Genomic DNA, 19,631 nt, shown 5'->3' with positions numbered 1-19,631 from the left:
GAATCACCAATTAAATCACAAACCATTATGTGCATGAATGCAAGCTGAATAACTGCCGTCACCATACGTAGCGAGCCCACTTCAAGAGCTGTTCAAAAACTAGGTATTTTGTCTTGTTTTAGTTCTTGTTGAGTTTAAAGTGCCTGTTTCTGCTAGAGTAAACTTTGTTGGCTTCAGCCATCTTACTAATTATACACTAGCTACTCAAAACCATGAGGGAATTATAACATATGCACACAATCCAAACTGAACATGATTTCAATACTGTGAGCTCCTTGTGGGGAGAAATGCTAGTTGGTTTTAAGGTTTTGATGCAGAGAAGGTCCATCAAACATCATTTGACCCTAAATAACTTCAGACAGACTCCCTCAGACAACAAGGAGATAAATAATTTGCTGACTGTTTGGGCCAACACTGAATAGGTGTCTAGACGTGTAAATGTAGTTAATCGTGTTCATGTATACATTTGTCTGTCGTCAGTGAGAAAGGAAGCAAAGTTTCTGAATTTTCATTGGCAATAAATGGTCTTTTTGGACCGGAAAGTCTTCGGATTGAAATTTTACTTTATTTCAAGGAAACCATCACCATACTTCAGGCATGAAATAAATATGTATACCAGAATCAGATTTTACCTGTTGACAAGTTGGTCGAAGAGTAAACTCTGATTGAGGTGTTCGAATTGGGACTTCCTGACGCGACGGCTTCTCTTGAGCTCAACGTGACCGTTCATACGACCATGGTCCCCATCTGATGTAGAATCACCCCTCAGACTCATTCGACCTATGTGTTAAAAATGGGGTTACTATAGTCATCGCCTGATAAACATCAAACATATCCTCATGTGTTTCATGATCAAACATCATTGACATCAGACCTGATGTAACTCGTCTTTGTTTTGAATAGAGTATCAATCAATATAGTTCTCTTTCATGATCTAGTGAGCTTAAATGGGCAAAAACATACAAAATGCCCATCTTGGAGGGTATCCACATAACACAGTCAGCTATGTTTTAAGTGAACATAAACAGCTGGGAAAGAAATCAGATGTGTGTCAATATATTGTAATTTTGGGTGAACTCTTCCTTGTAAGCTCGCAAAAAAGAATGATTCAGTGAATGAAAATTACTACACTAATACTGTATATACTTACTGTGTCCATTCTGCAAGGCACCAGTGGACAACCTGGAAGATAAGGTAAAACGTTAAGTGAATATCTGATAACAAATGGTAAAAAAAGACAGAAAAGTCCTTGATTTAGTAATTAAAAAACAGAAACGATCGGGCCCGGTTTCACAGAGAGAGCTTAGATTAAGACCTTAGTTCAGTTGGGACATTTAAAGGTTTAGTTCACCCAGAAATTAAAATATTGTCATTAATTAGTCCAACATCGTGAATATTATAAGAGAGTAAAAGGGAGAAAAAACAATGTTGAATAAATAATCAACATTTTTAATCAAAATATGCTCAACCTGCAAAAGTCTTACAGGTTTGGAACTACATGAGGGAGTTTTTTCATTTTTGTGTGAACTAACCCTTTAAGTAGCTTTTATAGATGTGCTTTAGAAGAAGAAAAAAAAGCATTATTGGTGTGGCATCTTGAGACAAAATAATGGCATTGACATATTTAAGATATGTCAGTGCAAGTTGCTTTCAGTTTAAACAACTCAAACATGCAATTTAGCCCAGGACTAGCTTAAGCATTGTCTGTGAACCTGGTAAAATATTTTCTCTGAGTAAAAGCAATTCTTCTCTAAGAAAAAAATTCAAAACATATTGAAAATTATTTTTGAATTTGCTGTATGTCATGTTGCTAACTTGCCATTGTAGACCGTGTAAAAGGCAATACACAGTGTAAGCCAGCAACACAAAACTAAGTGTGTCACTTGACCACTTGATCAACTAAGTGTAGAAAGTACAGCTTCTTTAATTATAATGGGATGGGATCATCAAAATACCACAAAAAAATAAGCATTAATCATTCAACATCGACTGTCCAACCTCACCTAGTACAGTGTTTGGACATGGTCCATGAGCTTCTCTGGCCTTTACTCTGGGGACTTGGAGAAGTATCAGTTGAACTTGGCGGCGTCTGTCTGCGTGTCCGCTTGGGCGGCGGGGATAAACGTGGGCTACTGCTGTTAACATCACTGCTGGGCTCTTTCTATAACAGGCAGAGGTGTGAAGGATATTTAAAAGCTTGCACGAGCATGCAGAATACAGAGAGGAATATGATGATGGCAAGTCCACTCTCAAATATGATCTGCACTAGGGACACTCAGCACAATATCACAGCTAAGGCATCTGAAAGAACATTTGAATTCACATGACGTAGACTTCATCATCCTCTATAGATCCGGTAAGCGACGGACTCGCCAGCTCCCAAATTCTTCCTCCTCTCCTCCCAGATCTCATTCTAAACTCCCTGCTGTCTAAATAAGCCTATGGTTCATACATAGCCACCGTTTTTACACCACCCAAAAACATTCAAGATAAGAAATAAAGACTCTGATCTTTAAGTACCCAAAACTATGAAATCAAGCTAGGATTCCAATACTTGATGATACAATTATTTCCATGACTTTTCCAGTGATTTGCTAAATACTTGACAACAGCATTCAAATTCAGGACGGGTAACTTATGAATCATACAGTATTATTTGTAATTCGGTTTGATGATTCATTAAAAATAACAAACTCACCCATAACAAAAAAAATACATATCACTATGTTATATATATAATTTACATGACTTTAAGGGTTAAAGTAAGGAAGGTAAGGGTTGTACATTATTGTATTAATTGATATGATTTTCCCACACCAGGAAATAACCATTTTAAACTTTCCTGATATTTCCATTTTTTTTTTTATTAGCTTTTTAAAGAATGTCATTTTTTAAAAGAAAATATTTAAAAGAATTTTTAAACATTTTATGGAGATTATAAAATATTGAAATACTAAAGTTATTTTAGAACTTGCATAGAATTAGAAAAACATCTTCATTGTAGACATTTCCAGATGTCACAAACTGCATGGAAATGCATGGAAATTAAAAAAATTAAAATGATTTATTCCAGGTTTTCAGTGACTGTGTCTGTGGGAAACCTACATTCAATCAATCTGTAACTGAGGGGTGTGTGAAGAAAATTAAATAGTGTCATAGAACTCAAAATTATAACAACTAACGTTAAATCATAAAAGGCTAAAGTGCAGACCATATCCAATGCCAGAGTACAAGCCTCTTATGCCAAAATCATGTGGCGGTGTATGATATTTATTATTCAAACTAGCGCAGATCTTGATAAATAAACTGAACACCCTTACAACAATTATTGTGGTGGTACTGATGATATCAGATGCTAACAGCACTGAACTTTACTACTTTGACCTAATATAAAGTAAGATACATGTCCCAAAACAATTCAGTTCCATAATAACCCGGTTAACTTCGATATGAATTCGAGACTATCGTTACGAACATCAACGAAAGCAACCCGTGCCAAGAGCCGATACACACAGAAGCAGAAGTTTCACCTACCTAAATACTCTCAAGTTCAAAGTTTACTTTCCAAAAATCTCGAACAATGTCTGTTTTGAGCCACAAGGGGTCTGTCTCAGCTAAGCTTCTCCCTTCCCCCACAACACTAGCTTGTTTTATTGTTGAAGGCACACGGAGAACGAGACGTTTTTCATCCAAAAAAAAGGTGACATTTGTTTTGACTGTTAATCGGTGCGTCGGAGCGCGTGACAGCATGGCGCGCGCCGGTGCCTCTCGAGCGCAACAAACACACACAGCAACAAAATAATGCTCGAGTCATGTCAGCGAATCGGTTCGATTGAACCGTTGTTTTCAACGCTCCCATTCACTTAATTAAATCATTTAAAACGCTACTAGTTATTTATTATTGTGAACTATTTTCAAACTATTTCTGTTTTAAAAACGTCTGTATTAAAACTATATTTTTATTTTGCGTTTCATCTAGGTTCTGTTACTCCGATTCTTATTTTTGTGTATACATACATTTCCCCACACGCTCGAAAAAAAAAATACAAATATTACATTATATATTTTTGTCTTGCCAGTTTTCCTGCCAAATGTGGGACAGTGAAGAACCATGCAAACACAGCGAATCGGTTCGCTCGGATCATTTAAAAGAATCGGTTCAACAGAACGATTCATTCACGAATCGGACACCAATATAACAAAGACAACTTAGGGGCACTGAGTATATTAAACCAGTCAGCCGGCTTTATTAAAGTCCAGCTAGTATGTGTGACAAAATACATAAAACTAAGCGACACGCCACGATTAAGCTCTGTCGTGTCAATAAACTGCCATTTCTGCATCGCCAAGTGTCTCAAGGCGCAATTTGGGAACAAAAGATGTGGACATCCATTCATTCAGACATTTCCCTATACATTCAATCATCCATCCATTTCCAAGAGGCCAGAATGAGCAGCTCGCTAACCGGCTGGCGAAGAGAATAGGCTGCCGGTGTCTCTCTCTTCCTTACACGGCTGTTGTGCTCGTCCAAGTTTGGGTTGTTCCTCTGAGACGACCTCGTCCGGCCCGAGATGAAGGGACTGGCGGGCTTGTGCTCCGAGCTCTTTCTGGTGTTCACCATGGTTGCTGTCTGCCCCCGCTGATAGACAGGTCCTGTCCTGTAGCTCTTGTCAGTTGCTTTCGTTCTGACTGTATCTCAGCTAGTAGAGTGTCGAGGCGCCATTTCTCTTTCTCTCTCTCTCCCTCTGCTGTCAGCCAGCCGAAACTCTCCGGCGAGCCACTTCCGCTACAGAGAGCGACGAGAGCGCGCGCGCTTGTATGAAGTTGGCGCCAGAGAAATTTTGAAAAATAGATTTGAGGAAAAGGAAAAGAATAACCTACATAATAAATTATTTTATTTTGGTTATATTTACACGGGCGGTTGTGGCAGTAGGCTACTGGTTTAATGCATTCCTTTACAATAAATTATATTGTAATTGGAAATTGGAAACGTTAAAAAAATTACAAAATATGTTAACTTTCTTTTTGTTTCTTTTTTTTTTTTTAGTAACAAAAAAAGTGGTACACAACCATATATTTTTGGACACACCAGGATCAAAATGTTGAACATGTACTATGGTAGTACTATGGTATTTTTAAGTACCCTGGACAGTACCATACGTGGTGTAAAGTCAAAGCATCATATTACCATCGAATACTTTCACTGTCATAGTAGGCCTATCTCACAGTACTTTTTAAGGTGTTTTTGCCTAAAAGTATTAATAGGATATTGTTAAATTACAATTAATTGTGATTATTATTACATATTTTCTCACCTGAAAATGTCAGACATTAAAAGTATGACTTATATGAAATTATGTGAAAATTATTATCTTAAAATATAATGGAAAATCTTAAAGTGATTATGATACTATCCAGTACAGATGTACTCTATCTTATCAATTGTTGACAGGCAGAAATAGACTAAAAATGTAATTTGCACTTACAAAACACTAACAGTCTACATCCAAAAGCTTAAAAATGCTGCCTTCAAGGGGGGCATTCCAATGCAAGGCATCAAGCTGTCCGAATCCAATGTAAGCTTAACTTCCTGTCTCCTGAGATACCGGCTTCATCTGATGGATTTTGGAAGGTAGCAGATGTATGCTTCATTGCCTTTGATATCCCACAATCCTGTGTGTGACAGTTGAGCTAAAAAATAAAGATGGTGTCTGAAAGTAGTGGTTGGTGGCCAGCTTGTTTAAATCTACATTTTTTCCCAATGTTTTCCACTTTTGATGTAATTTATTGCAAAAAAAAATACTATTGTACTAATTCAATTAAACTTATTAAATACGCCATGTTGTAATTAATTTCGAGCTGACAACACGCAATGTTCTACTTGAAGCTGTTAATGCCTTTTTCTACGGTGTATGTCATACACAGATCGGTCAGCACAGCGGCGCTTCAAGTCGAACACACCTTAAATCTGCAGTGGCCTGGTGGTACAAGTATAATTTTGCCACCATTCGTCTTTGTGTCATTATGTCACGTCCATACATAAAGAAGGAGTCCCGGCTAATAGGCTATATCACGTGTGTGGAATGGATCCTGCAGGTGATGGATCGTTTGTAGCCTCTTCTTACAGCAGCTGGAATGTAAATAAACTTGGACATTCTTCCAAGACGTAGTATCTGTAATTAAAGTACACACAAGATCCACAGACAACCCACACATAAACCTCAAAACATTAGATTCATCCGCGCTGAGGAGCTGTGCCAAATTGCACAACCACCGTAAAGAAGATTACTCCGTAAATACCTGCAATTTCATGTTTCAAACAGAGATGGCAACAAAGAGGCTAAACTCATGGCTAAACTTACAGACTGCAGCTTTAAAGGTGCAGTGTGTAATATTTATGAGGATTTATTGACTGAAATGCAATATAATATGCATATAATATGGTAATGTTTTCAGTGTTGTATAAAGGTGTAATTTTTTTTATTACCTTAGAATGAGCCATTTCTCTCTTCACCGCGGGTCCCCTTACAACGAAGTTACCATTTTGCATCACCATGTTTCTACAGTAGCCCTAAACGGACAAACACGCTAGCTGTTCTTCTTCGAAATGGAAGGGTGAGCGATTGGCGGTTGCAAATTCAACACTATGCCGCTAAAATTTATGCGCCCCTTTAATCAATCATAGTTTGACTCACAAACTTAGGGTCCAGATAAAAAATAAATAAAAACAAGACAAAACAAAACAAAACATTAAATAAGAACATAGATTTATTATAATTTTTTTAATCATTGTATTACACAGTCCCACCCAAATTCACACCTCTTCAAACTTTTATGATTGACTAGCATGTAACCTTATATCAGTATGATGTCTCAGTCAGGAGGACATTATTTTTTAATTTACAAACGCCAGGTAGAAGGGAATGATGATGTTATGTGATGTAAATCGCTAGCAGCTTTGTTGAGAGGGTATTTTGTTTAGCACTGCTGACTGCATTTACCACCTGTCACTGTCTACTACACCCAAAACAAACACACCGGCCAGCGTTTATTCAGTAACGTTCAATAAGCCTCCTCATTATATTCATATTAGAACGCCATTCCAAGACCTTGCATGTCATAGTGACGTGTGCACAAACGTGATGTCTGGAGACGGAGACGTCATAGGAATGGTGGACTGCTGTAGCGCAAGGAACGGCATGACAACGGTGAGAAACTTACGAGCCGAAGAGACAGTTTTACGACACCATTGAACCTTAATCTGGTAACCATCTACAGTTTATAATTGTAATGCGATTTAGAAATGATGTGTTATGGGTTATATAGCGCTTGTTTTCCGTCATAACGGTTCTCAGTGCGCTTGCGTGGTCTCTACACTGTCCTTACGTAATTTTGGCGCATTTGCTTTCATTTATTATGCTGACCTGTGTGTTACAGTGAATATGAATACGAATTTTAAAGCATGCACGTGAGTGCCTTTACAGTGCAGAGTCTGAGCTTAAAACATTCGATTAAATAAACTAAGGGTATTAGTAGGAGACACATGATATGACATGTCATAGTGTTATTGTCAGTGCACAATTACGTCATCATATATTATTAAGCAGCTGATCTCATGTCAAATGTTGATCAGTATGATATTGATAAATAGTTTTTGACCCTTCAAATGGATCAGATGGTACTGTCATGGCACATGGCCAAAAATCTATAGTACGTTTTGATACTGTTTGTAAGTGTGTAGTTTTGGACATGTACTATTGTAATGCCAAATGTTTTGGACATGCACTGTGGTATTATTCTTTGAAGTAAAGATTCAAGTAAAGAACACATTCATTTAATACTTCAGTACACCTGTATGTGTCAGAGTGCCCTAATACCATTACCATAGTAATTTTCATAAGGGTTTTAATCATTTTCTTCTTTATATATATATATATATATATATATATATATATATATATATATATATATATATATAGGGGTGGATATGGGGGGGGGGGGGGGGGGTACGTGGGGGGACGGAGTCCGGGGAGTGAATTCCGAGGGGGGACGGAGTTCCAGTGGCAGGCAACAGTTTACCTGGCAATTATTATATTTATTTATTTAATCAAGTAACATTAAATATCTCTAGCATGGTGGAAAATTGTAACTTTAGGGTTCACACATAGGTGTCGGAACCATTGTGTGTTTGTGACCCATGACCCACCCACTTTTTAAGACCCATGATATTGGACCCACTCACTTTTATCGTCTCTAATTCAGCATGTCTGTTTACCTACCCTTAACCGAGAAACACTTATTATTAAACACATGTCAAAAGCTTTATTTCCCCTTTTGACACAGACACGGAGCATAATAAACATGCAACTGTTCATTATCATTATCTGTGAAACTGTTGATTTCTATGGCAGTTAAATCAATATTGTCTTTTTATTAGACTACTGATATTGACTGGTTTGAGGTCTTTTATTGGTATAGGCAAGGGGTATGGCCTCAAACGCACCATAATGCAGGAAATCCCATCTACGAAATAATACATTTTATGGGGGAGAACCCCCAGTCCCCCCGGAAAAAATGTTCCCCACCTATAATATTTTTCACCAGCTGCTATTGGGACCCACCAATTTTTTGATTATTCTCCGACACCCATGGGGTCACATGACAATGATGTGCTAAAAACTGAAAAGATTTTGAGATGACAACATTGTCAAAATGATCCCTGTTCACATATCCGTCACTTAACCTGAGGACAACTTAATCTAGAAGGTATCTTAAACTGTGCAAAATAACAACAACAACACATTTCCAAACTATATAGTCCGGCCAGAGAATTTCTCCCATATATATATATATATATATATATATATATATATATATATATATATATATATATATATATATATATATATATATATATATATAGGCTACACTTTATTTTAATATTGTACTTACTCAAATAAGTTCTGAGTAACATTAATGAACTTCATAGTTACTATAGACTTATGGTTAGAGACCTGTTTAGGATTAGTCACTTGTGATTATTCATAATTTACTGTTATTACTATTGTAAGTACATGCGGTAACATGTAACTATGTCTCCTTAACATAAAGTGTTACCTATATATTTTAATTTGGATAATTATTTCATTCAGTATTAAAGAACTGTACAGTAATTGGTATGTATAATTGATATCAGTGTAATATTAGTAATATCTGGTCAGTTGAAAATTATTTCTGGTATTTAATGTTCTGGTATGAAAGCAAATTGATGTACTTGTGGACTCACTGCACCTGTAAATCTCACATAGAAATGCTCCATGAATTATTCAGGAGGCACTGATGCAGTGGTTACATTGACTTGCACCATCCCTTTTAACTTTGTTTGTGTTGCAAGATGGACAACAGAAGTCATGATGAAAGATATTGATTCAAGAGAAAGGGTTCAAGATGACACATGGTAAGTTCGCTATACACGCCTCTATGTTTATTATCCACCTTGAAACATCATGCAAGTATCATTGCACCATTGCCGAATGTTCATAATTCAATGTTTTGTTGCCTTCATGAGCTCTTAGGTGTGAAGGGGCACAAAATGACGAAGAGGAGGAGGATGAGGAGGCGAGCCCTATTAGATCCAGTTTCTCTGTCGAGGACCTGCTCGATGAGGTGGAGAAGATCAGCAGTGTCGCCAGTAGCGGCAAAAAGGTCAGACAGTTCATATGAGACGTATTGTGGGCAATCGCATTACGAACATCCAGGTCGTTACCTAAAATAAAAATGTTGTAGGTTAGTATATCAAGGTAATGTCAGTCAGGGGTGGGTGATCAAGCACTATTAACATCAAGCTCTTTATATTCTCATTCATGCATATCATCACTCTGAGTCTGAAGTGTCAATAGTGCTTATATGTACATACCGCAATATACACGACATAGCAAAATCTCTAACGATAGACATTTTATGCTGTGGTAACAATATATATAGTCATTCTGCCCAGCACAAAACTTCTTTCTGAGCCACTAGCATCATCAAACATAAATGCATTGTTTTTTGCATTCTTAATGGTGTTTTATGACCAAACTTTATAGGTGGAGATTGTAGTGAGACTGTGGAAAAATGGCTTCACAGTAAATGACGAAGATTTACGCAGTTACACCCTAGAAGAAAACCAAGAGTTCTTGGAGGCCATTAAAAGAGGGTGAGTTTTGTTTTTGTCACTAGCTATGTTTCCATCCACCTATGTTTATGAACATTTTAGAATATCTCAAAAAAGGTTGATGGTAATGCCAAGATGCACATAAAAACGTATGTGCGCTCAAATGAGACGGATCATTTTTTATCTGATAATAAGACATGCGCATAAACTAGGACGGAAAAAACATTTGCCGATATAAATCCCTCGATTCATGCAACAAAACACTCACCTGACTTTGGATGTGATTGGACTAACCAATGAACCACAGCATCTCAAAAAATGGCTTTAAAATATCCATTGTGTTATCATAGTGTGTGTTTTCCCCTTCATATTATAACATACTGACAGAATAAAATGGAAATGTATTTAAGTGTATTAATTTAAAAATCCTTTATATAAAGTGAGCTGCCTCTGGAGCTAGAAGGAAGAGCCGAGGATGAAGAGCTAGAAATCAACATGGAGGAGATGAAGGATGAAGTTTATGTCCCAAAGAAAAAGACCTTCCACCCGTTTACAGGCCAAGGTTACAGACTGGGAAGGTAGTAGGTCCTCTCTGGGAAACAGTAGTGCGTTAGTAAACGCTATCAATTTACTATAAAAAAAAAGTTTTCAGTTATTTCTACAAATATCCACTAGGTGTCCTCACAACACTTCCACCCAGTGACGGTTTGACTAAATGTGTTGAGGATTATCCAGATGTTAGTGTTATGTAGTTAACCCTCTAATCGTATATAAAAACCATGGCACCACAATAATTGCAGTGCATATGTTAAAAGCCTATCTTTGTGATGTCTTTAGAAATTGATTAAGCTAAAAATAACGATTGTCCTCCGTAGTGTGGCCCCGCGAGTGGTGGCCAGGTCTCGGTCGATACACGAGGACTGCTCTGGCCCTCCTCTCCCGACAGTGGAGCTGAATGAGGACCTTCCTGTGACCTCCCTCCAGATTTGGCTGGCAGACGGCCAGCGGCTCGTGCAGAGGTTTAATCTGAGCCATCGGTGAGTATCATATGGTCGTAGAATAGGAATTTCACAAAAACACATATGGGTCCTATTTCCCCCTAAAGAAAAAAAATTCTTGCTTAAAGGTGTGTCGTTTCTGCAGTGTTAATCTTACCAAATTTAATACATTTAATTCAATTGATTTGCTCAGACAGTTTTTCTGAACACCCTACCTTTGATGACACTGGTCAGTTTTAAGAACCACATTTTATTTTATTTATTTTTTTGCATGATTTTTTTCATAATGTACTTTTCATGAAATTAAGCACATTAGATACATATTAATATATTTAAAAAATAAAAAGTATTTATTTAGTACGTCAAACAATAATCTTGATTAATCACATCCAAAATAAAATTGAATGTTACTGTATATATATATATATATATATATATATATATATATATATATATATATATATATATATATATATATATATATATATATATATATATATATATATATATTTATAATATATATTTACAATTTAGAATATTGTAAATATAAATATTACACATTTTCCAAACCTCCATTTTAAAATCACATAATGTAACTAAATATAAATTATTGTATGTAATTAATTAAAAATATATATATTATGGGTATTTTACATTTTATTACTCTTAACCTTGACATTTATATATCCTTTGGTATGGCGTTAAATGATAAATGAATAACTCTAACTGAATATGCACCCGTAGTGTAATTTGCTTTCACTGAACACAGCTATGATTCCAGTTTTTAAACATGATTATTTTGGAATGTTTATTGTCAAAATTCACCCTGGGCATGTTGTGATGCTCTAGCTTTGAAATCCTACCCTTAAAAGCTCTTACATAATTCTCATTTATCATTTATGTAATATAATCACACAAGGTAAAATGGAAGAATGGTAAGCTGCAACTTTGCGGCAGATCAAATCCGATTACGTTGGCTTTAGCGTGTGCGTCACAACATGTAAGGATTTCATGCCGCTGACTTGAACATGATTGCTAAGATGTGGCTGCAAAGCTCCCTGAGAAGATGCATTTATGTTGGCTTTTATGTAATTGGTCCAGGATCAGTGATGTGCAGCATTTTGTGGAGCAGGCTCAGTCAACGGACGATCAGTTCATCCTGGCTACATCCCTGCCCTTCCGAGAGCTGAGAGATGAGGGTCAGAGTTTGGAAGAAGCCGATTTAGCGAATGCCGTCATCATTCAGAGGCCTCTCAACACACAAGCTCCCTTCGGTCACTCCTGACTGTTTCTGCTTTCACCAAAGACTCTGATCTTTTGGTCCCACCCATGTTTGGGTCTAATTTAATGAATCCATCTCTTTTAAAACCATAAAAGCCAATGTTTTTATCCGGGTATGAATATGTGGGTCCTTTGGACATCACAATGACTAAATGGTCACTCAACACAAATAGCTTTAAAGGAATAGTTCACTGAAAAATAAACAATTTCACGGACTCAATAACAACCCACTGGACTAAAAGATTATCAGTTAATAACAACTTACATATTAGCCCAAATGGAACGCCATGTGGGTGATTTATAAATGGTAAGTGCTGACAAAGTTTTCTAATTTGGGTGAATTATTTCTTTAATGCTTATATTTTGCTTTTATTTTCCCATCATGTTTTTTCACAAATGGAAGTGTTGGCCTTTTCTGATGCAATGCAGTATGCACAAGCCAAGTCTTTACCCTTGACGGTTATACATGTTTACACAGATCAATGAAGAATCAGATCATGAAAGCTGCCATGATGCTTAATGGAGTTGTGTTCGATCATCTGTGCTGGTATGTCTTATATGTACGGTTAAGTTATAAGTGTCAAATGTTTATGCACTTTGCCTAAGACAGAGGCTCTGTTATAAAGACCTCTGCTTGCAATAAACCTATTGATGATTTGCTGACTCCTTTTCTCATTTCAAATGGGTTCTGATGTGTCTTAAGGCACACAGAGCTGATAAGTACACGTTTAGGAGACTTTCTAATTCATATGCTGCTTTCTGCGCAAATGCACTTGGATCGCTCTGCTTTTAAATATTTTAGAAGTGCATTTGAGCTCATGAGGGTTTTTTAAAGATCATGCAGTTCAGTTGTGTTAAGCATTTTTTGAGTATAGTTTATCTTATCAATCTGCAATGCAATTCAGTCAAACCACCTTCATCACCAAACTATTTCTACACTCCATTATGTTTCTATAGGAATCGCGTTCCAACTGTCTTTTTAAACTTCCTGTTACATATTGGTTTTCACTGCACAAAATGCGTTTACATGTAATGCCAACCATATGGTTGATTTCCTGGCCAGTGGGCTGAATGACAAGAATTTCTAAAGTACATTAAGGTTGTTTTGACCAGGTCTTGCACCCATGATGAATTTTTTAAAAATAATTTACTAAGTTTATGCATAATTAAATGTGTTTTCTTTTCATGGAAGTCATGGTAAACGCATGTCTATTCAACTCTCTGAGTCAGGTTGACTGATGTGAAACGAAAAGATTTTCTACATTCTGTTTTGCTGCTAAGTGTACAGGTCCTTCTAGCATATTGTGCATAATTGTGAAAATTAGCATATTGTGATGAAGTTAATTATTTTCCATAATGTAATGATAAAAATTAAACTTTCATATATTTTAGATTCATTGCACTCCAACTGAAATATTTCATGTCTTTTATTGTTTTAATACTGATGATTTTGGCATACAGCTCATGAAACAATTAGCATATCATGAAAAGGTTCTCTAAACAAGCTATTAACCTAATCATCTGAATCTACTAATTAACTCTAAACACCTGCAAAAGATTCCTGAGGCTTTTAAAAACTCCCAGCCTGGTTCATTACTCAAAACCGCAATCATGGGTAAGACTGCCGACCCGACCCTGTCCAGAAGGCCATCATTGACACCCTCAAGCGAGAGGGTAAGACAGAAAGAAATATCTGAACGAATAGGCTGTTCCCAGAGTGCTGAATCAAGGCACCTCTGTGGGAAGTCTGTGGGAAGGAAAAAGTGTGGCAAAAAACGCTGCACAACGAGAAGAGGTGACCGGACCCTGAGGAAGATTGTGGAGAAGGACCGATTCCAGACCTTGGGGGACCTGCGGAAGCAGTGGACTGAGTCTGGAGTAGAAACATCCAGAGCCACCGTGCACAGGCGTGTGCAGGAAATGGGCTACAGGTGCCGCATTCCCCAGCTCAAGACACTTTTGGGCTACAGAGAAGCAGCACTGGACCGTTGCTCAGTGGTCCAAAGTACTTTTTTCGGATGAAAGCAAATTTTGCATGTCATTTGGAAATCAAGGTGCCAGAGTCTGGAGGAAGACTGGGGAGAAGGAAATGCCAAAATGCCTGAAGTCCAGTGTCAAGAACCCACAGCCAGTGATGGTCTGAGGTGCCATGTCAGCTGCTGGTGTTGGTCCACTGTGTTTTATCAAGGGCAGGGTCAATGCAGCTAGCTATCAGGAGATTTTGGAGCACTTCATGCTTCCATCTGCTGAAAAGCTTTATGGAGATGAAGATTTATTTTTTCAGCACGACCTGGCACCTGCTCACAGTGCCAAAACCACTGGTAAATGGTTTACTGACCATGGTATTACTGTTCTCAATTGGCCTGCCAACTCTCCTGACCTGAAGCCCATAGAGAATCTGTGGGATATTGTGAAGAGAAAGATGAGAGACGCAAGACCCAACACTCTGGATGAGCTTAAGGCCGCTATCGAAGCATCCTGGGCCTCCAGAACACCTCAGCAGTGCCACAGGCTGATCGCCTCCATGCCACGCTGCATTGAAGCAGTCATTTCTGCAAAAGGATTCCAGACCAAGTATTGAGTGCAGAACTGAACATAATTATTTGAAGGTTGACTTTTTTTGTATTAAAACACTTTTCTTTTATTGGTTGGATGAAATATACTTTTTTTTTTTTTTTAGCTGTATGCCAAAATCATCAGTATTAAAACAATAAAACACCTGACATATTTCAGTTGGTGTGCAATAAATCTAAAATATATGAAAGTTTAATTTTTATCATTACATTATGGAAAATAATGAACTTTATCACAATATGCATTTTTTTTAGAAGGACCTGTATTGTGTGCATTAAACGTCTGGCTTATTCTAGAGACTTATTACATTTTTGTCCCCATAGCTGTGTCTCTGAGATCATACACAATGCTCCTTCTAGTACTGGGTCTTAAAAAAAAAAATAATGTGTAAATATTAGTATTAATGAACATAAAAAGATTTAACAACTAAGACATAAACGGAACAAATTGCACAGGCATTCGATAAACAGAAATGGAATGACGAGTCCCTGAGCAAAGTGTGGGGATGTGGGTCAGTATGTGGTGTGTCCACCAGCAGATTTAAGTGCTAAAGTGCATCTCGTCCTCATGGACGGCACCAGATCCCGCCCTTGCCCATTGTAGGTGTGAGGTGTTACTCTACTCTTCCACCAAGGCGCTTGCAAGTTCTCAAACACATCTCGGGGGGACACGTGGTTGCATGTGGATTGGCACAGATCAGTCCATCCTGTCTCCCTGTGTCTTAGGCTTGTTACATTATTGCAGACATTACAGTTTATTGCTCTGGCCACATCTGCAGTCCTCAAACTGGTGATCAGGCACCCACAATTCATTGATTAATTTATTCATTAATGTCAATTAACAGCGCCACCCTCAGGTGTGTTTTCATATGTTCAGCGATGATAATTGGCTAAAAAGCTTACAAATGTTCCCAACCACGTTCCTGGAGGCCCACCAAGTGCACATTTTGCATGTCTCCTTTGTCTAACACACCCACATCAGATTTTGGAGTCACTACTAATGAGCTCATGACTTGAATCAGGTGTGTTTGATTGAGAAGATGCAAAATGTGCACTGTTGGTGGGCCTCCAGGAACGTGGTTGAGAACCACTAGCATAACGAGTGTGGGATCCTGTGAGTAGCCTGTGGTGTCCTGTAGGAGGCGCAGGCGTTTGTTTGTGATTACTACTGCTGCTGCAGAATGAGAGTGTGTGTGCGTGTGAGTTGGAATGAACCCGCAGTTCATCCACCGCTGCAGCAGATGCGCAGCCGACCGCATCACCCGGGTTAGCATCTATCTATCTATCTATCTATCTATCTATCTATCTATCTATCTATCTATCTATCTATCTATCTATCTATCTATCTATCTATCTATCTATCTATCTATCTATCTATCTATCTATCTATCTATCTATCTATCTATCTATCTATCTATCTATCTATCTATCTATCTATCTATCTATCTATCTTAGTGTTGCATATGAAAATGCATGGGAAAAAACTATCATTATTTTTTACATTAGAGCCTAAAAATATTGCTGCTGATAAATTGACCACCATTATTCTTAATTAACTCTTACTTTGATATGTGTTAAATGTAGTGTTTTAGTGTCATTGTGACAGCATAGAAATCAGGTTCAGGTAAGCAGCTTGTTTTGGTGGAGCGAGGACTCTGATTGGCTCATGGGTCTGTGCATGTGGCCTCTATTGCTAACTCTGCCCATCCTCTCACTGCTGCAGTATGTGAATGGACGCAGGCACAGCTGTAGCCAGCTCTGAGAAGCCAGAGAGTTCAGCTGCTGTCTCTGTACCCGTCACACCGGGTGCCATGGCCAAGGGCGAGAAAGCCCGGGTCACATCAGGGGATAAACTCATGATGAAGCTCTCTGAACCTGCTTTCACCAAGGTACCACCACAGGTAAGACGCTCACTTCTGTTTTTCTGTGTTAAACTGGGAGCTATGTGTTGCTGTTTTTTAATCAGCAATAACGTATTAATGATAAATTACTGGTCCAGTCAAAAATAATATGACTGAACCTGACTACAGTACATTGGGTTGCACAAATACATTTTTTTTGTGGTATAGTATCAACTGTATTTCACCTCAGTAGGGGGGAACAGGTGCCAATATACACATATTTTTGTTATGATACAGGTCTGAACATTTCTGCATCTTTCTGTACGTTATGAAAGTATGTGGAATGGCATGTTTTAATGAGCACATGGAATGTCTGTGTGGAATGGATGCTTTACCAACACACATGCCCAAAGGCTGTTTAGGCGTAGCACTGACAGGCAGACAGTAAAACCCACAAGTACATAGTGCTGTAAAGACACAAACTGTATTTTTAAGCTGTATATTACAAGATTACATTTGAGTTTAACCATTGCACCAGTCAAAAATCACTTCTGTAATCAGAACCCGAATTCCTTTCACATGCCACAGACTGCAGTGTATTATCAGCTGGGTTAGAAATAGATATAATGTGCATTGAAAGTAAATGAAAAGCTTGTCCCTGTCATTATCACAATTGAGTCTTTTTTAATATTTGCCTTTTTTAGAGTTTTTGAAGGGATCATTCTATGAATTTTGACAGAGAGCTTGCTTGTGTGTTCTTTGACAAGTAAATGCAGCACATATTGCCTTTTTATTCTACCTGAAAGATAGCATAATATTTGTGGACATTGAACATCCAGATCTGGAAGCAATATGACCTTCATCTGTGGAGAAATATATGTCAGGGATGATCTGTCAAGTGAAATAAAGTCTGTGCTGTTCTTCTGCGCTGACCCTCTGGTCGAGGGGAAAATGGTAGTTGTGTGTCAATAATGTATGGAAAACACACTAATGGAGCTCTTGTTCTCACACACGCCATTACAAAAAGGAAAGATGGAGACACTCATAGTGGAAGGTTAAAGATTTAAAGTGGAAATGGAAGGAGATTTGCATTTAGCATGGAATTTTGGTCATATTACCATGGTAATACCTCTATTATACTGTCTTAAAACACAGTATTGTTTGAAATGGCTTGTAAATATCATGTAGTATGATTATGGTAATCATTTAGTACAATGGTATATGTTAAATTACCATGGTATTACCTATAGCTACTATTGTTGTAACGCTAAAAGTTTTGTAAAGGCTGCTTCAAGAAAATTGTATTACTTTTTAAACTTTTTCTGAGATTTACTTTGGATTTTGGTATAAGGATTTCTTGATTCATGTGATCCCCATACTCCCAGAAATTGCTTGTAAATGTATCTTATGATTACAAAGAAATTGCAAGTAACCCATTGAACTAAACATTTTGAAGTAGAAAACCTGAACTAGTATTTTCTTGTAAGACATACTCAGGTAATCTTTGTTTTATTTACAACTTTGAAAAATCTTTTTTAATGTGAATGTCTTAATAAAGAGGGGTTATGTCACTGTGGTTTATCAGGGATGTTTGTATAGACCGATGTGCCAGTTCTTCCATGCAGTCCGAATCTACTGAGACTCCATCAGAGAACATTTGCCTCAACAATCATGAAAAAATGATTGCTGCACTTGCCGGTCTGGGTTTTGAGAGTTTGATATTTAGTTTTTCACACTCTCTGCACAAGAAAATAATCGAATTGAGATTGGAGGTGAAAGGTCAGGGTGAATTTGACCTTGCAAGTGTAATAATAAAATGCATTTTTAAATCCCGCTGGCTATGAAGCCTTAAACCCTTTATTATGTCATCCATATTCATCCTCACACAAACAGACACAGTGAAAGGCAGATTAGAGCAGCAACTGTGAGGAAGTAGGCTAAGCACAAAGAGTTTTAGTTCAGTTGAATCTAGAAGAGACATAATTGGTATGACAATTAAGCATATTTTAAGAGGGAATCTCTTAAAATATGTGCATTATTATCATGAAAATAATAAATGGCGTCCGAAAGTTGTGTTTGCTGGTCAGTTTGTGTGTAAATATATATTTTTCACAAATATTTTTCACTTCTGATGTCATTTCTAGCGAGAAATGAATAATGTAGTAATTAAATATGTGTTTAGTTCTCACCAAAGCTCTCTCTATTCTCGTTTTCATTCCCCCTTCAAGCGAATTGTAATAGTGGACTAAAGCAGGGATAGTGAATGAGGGTTTAGGGGGGCAATTTTGGATTCAGCCCAGGACCAGGGTTGGACACCCCTGGTATACACTCACTGGCCACTTTATTAATGCTGCCTTCACATGCTATCGGAAGTTTCCTACTTCCCGCTTCAGAAGTCGTGATTACAAGCTTGTTGTGTTCAGGTGCTTTGTTGTTGGAAAGAATGGAGGACAAGGTAAGGCCACTTAAAGACTAAAATGTTAATAGTTTTTACCACCTTTTACCACACTATCTAGATAGTTAGCTTGCTCACTATTCTGGAAAGATGGTCAACTACATGTGATTTTTGATGTGTTTAAAATACACAATATGCTTCAAATGATTATTCATTTATGTAAATATGTATTACTTTAATGACAAGACAATGAAACTTTTGCTTGGAAAAAACGAATAATACACCTTCCACAGCAGAAATTCATCTCCCATCCGTCATTTTTTAAAGGTTAAACCATGCCCATCTTGGGAACTTGGGTATCAGAATTATTTCCAAACCTCCCAGGTG

General features: G+C 37.5%; 3 protein-coding genes across 8 annotated transcripts in view; 2 read left to right on the top strand and 1 right to left on the bottom strand.

Moving 5' to 3' along the window:
- atad2b (ATPase family AAA domain containing 2B) overlaps positions 1-4,779 on the bottom strand; it is a 103,747-nt gene extending 98,968 nt beyond the window's left edge. Inside the window, exons 1-4 of one of the 2 annotated variants that reach the window (XM_067418058.1) lie at positions 4,466-4,779; positions 2,004-2,161; positions 1,151-1,182; positions 633-780 (exon numbers count right to left, since the gene is read on the bottom strand). In XM_067418058.1, the coding sequence (XP_067274159.1) occupies positions 633-780; positions 1,151-1,182; positions 2,004-2,161; positions 4,466-4,621 (494 nt within the window). In that variant the 5' untranslated portion in view covers positions 4,622-4,779. The remainder of the gene's footprint in view (positions 1-632; positions 781-1,150; positions 1,183-2,003; positions 2,162-4,465) is intronic. The other variant, XM_067418059.1, reaches the window with a different exon arrangement.
- A 2,335-nt stretch (positions 4,780-7,114) lies between these two features.
- ubxn2a (UBX domain protein 2A) lies at positions 7,115-13,092 on the top strand. Of its 5 annotated transcripts, none has more exons than XM_067418052.1 (7): positions 7,115-7,264; positions 9,395-9,457; positions 9,576-9,705; positions 10,089-10,198; positions 10,597-10,734; positions 11,032-11,193; positions 12,256-13,092. In XM_067418052.1, exons 2-7 carry the CDS (start codon positions 9,411-9,413, stop codon positions 12,437-12,439), a joined length of 771 nt encoding a protein of 256 aa, XP_067274153.1. In that variant the 5' UTR covers positions 7,115-7,264; positions 9,395-9,410; the 3' UTR covers positions 12,440-13,092. The 5 variants fall into 5 exon arrangements, with proteins under 5 accessions (XP_067274153.1, XP_067274154.1, XP_067274156.1 ...); XM_067418053.1 differs by having other exon boundaries at positions 7,117-7,208; XM_067418055.1 differs by having other exon boundaries at positions 7,119-7,208; positions 9,569-9,705.
- Positions 13,093-16,094: 3,002 nt separating this feature from the next.
- mfsd2b (MFSD2 lysolipid transporter B, sphingolipid) overlaps positions 16,095-19,631 on the top strand; it is a 30,361-nt gene continuing 26,824 nt past the window's right edge. The window contains exons 1-2 of the mRNA XM_067418051.1: positions 16,095-16,274; positions 16,732-16,909. Of these exons, the coding sequence (XP_067274152.1) occupies positions 16,739-16,909 (171 nt within the window). The 5' untranslated portion in view covers positions 16,095-16,274; positions 16,732-16,738. The remainder of the gene's footprint in view (positions 16,275-16,731; positions 16,910-19,631) is intronic.

The sequence above is a fragment of the Pseudorasbora parva genome, chromosome 15 (genome assembly GCF_024679245.1).
Source record: "Pseudorasbora parva isolate DD20220531a chromosome 15, ASM2467924v1, whole genome shotgun sequence".
Classification (NCBI taxonomy): domain Eukaryota; kingdom Metazoa; phylum Chordata; class Actinopteri; order Cypriniformes; family Gobionidae; genus Pseudorasbora; species Pseudorasbora parva.
This window is presented reverse-complemented; position numbering and strand designations above follow the sequence as displayed.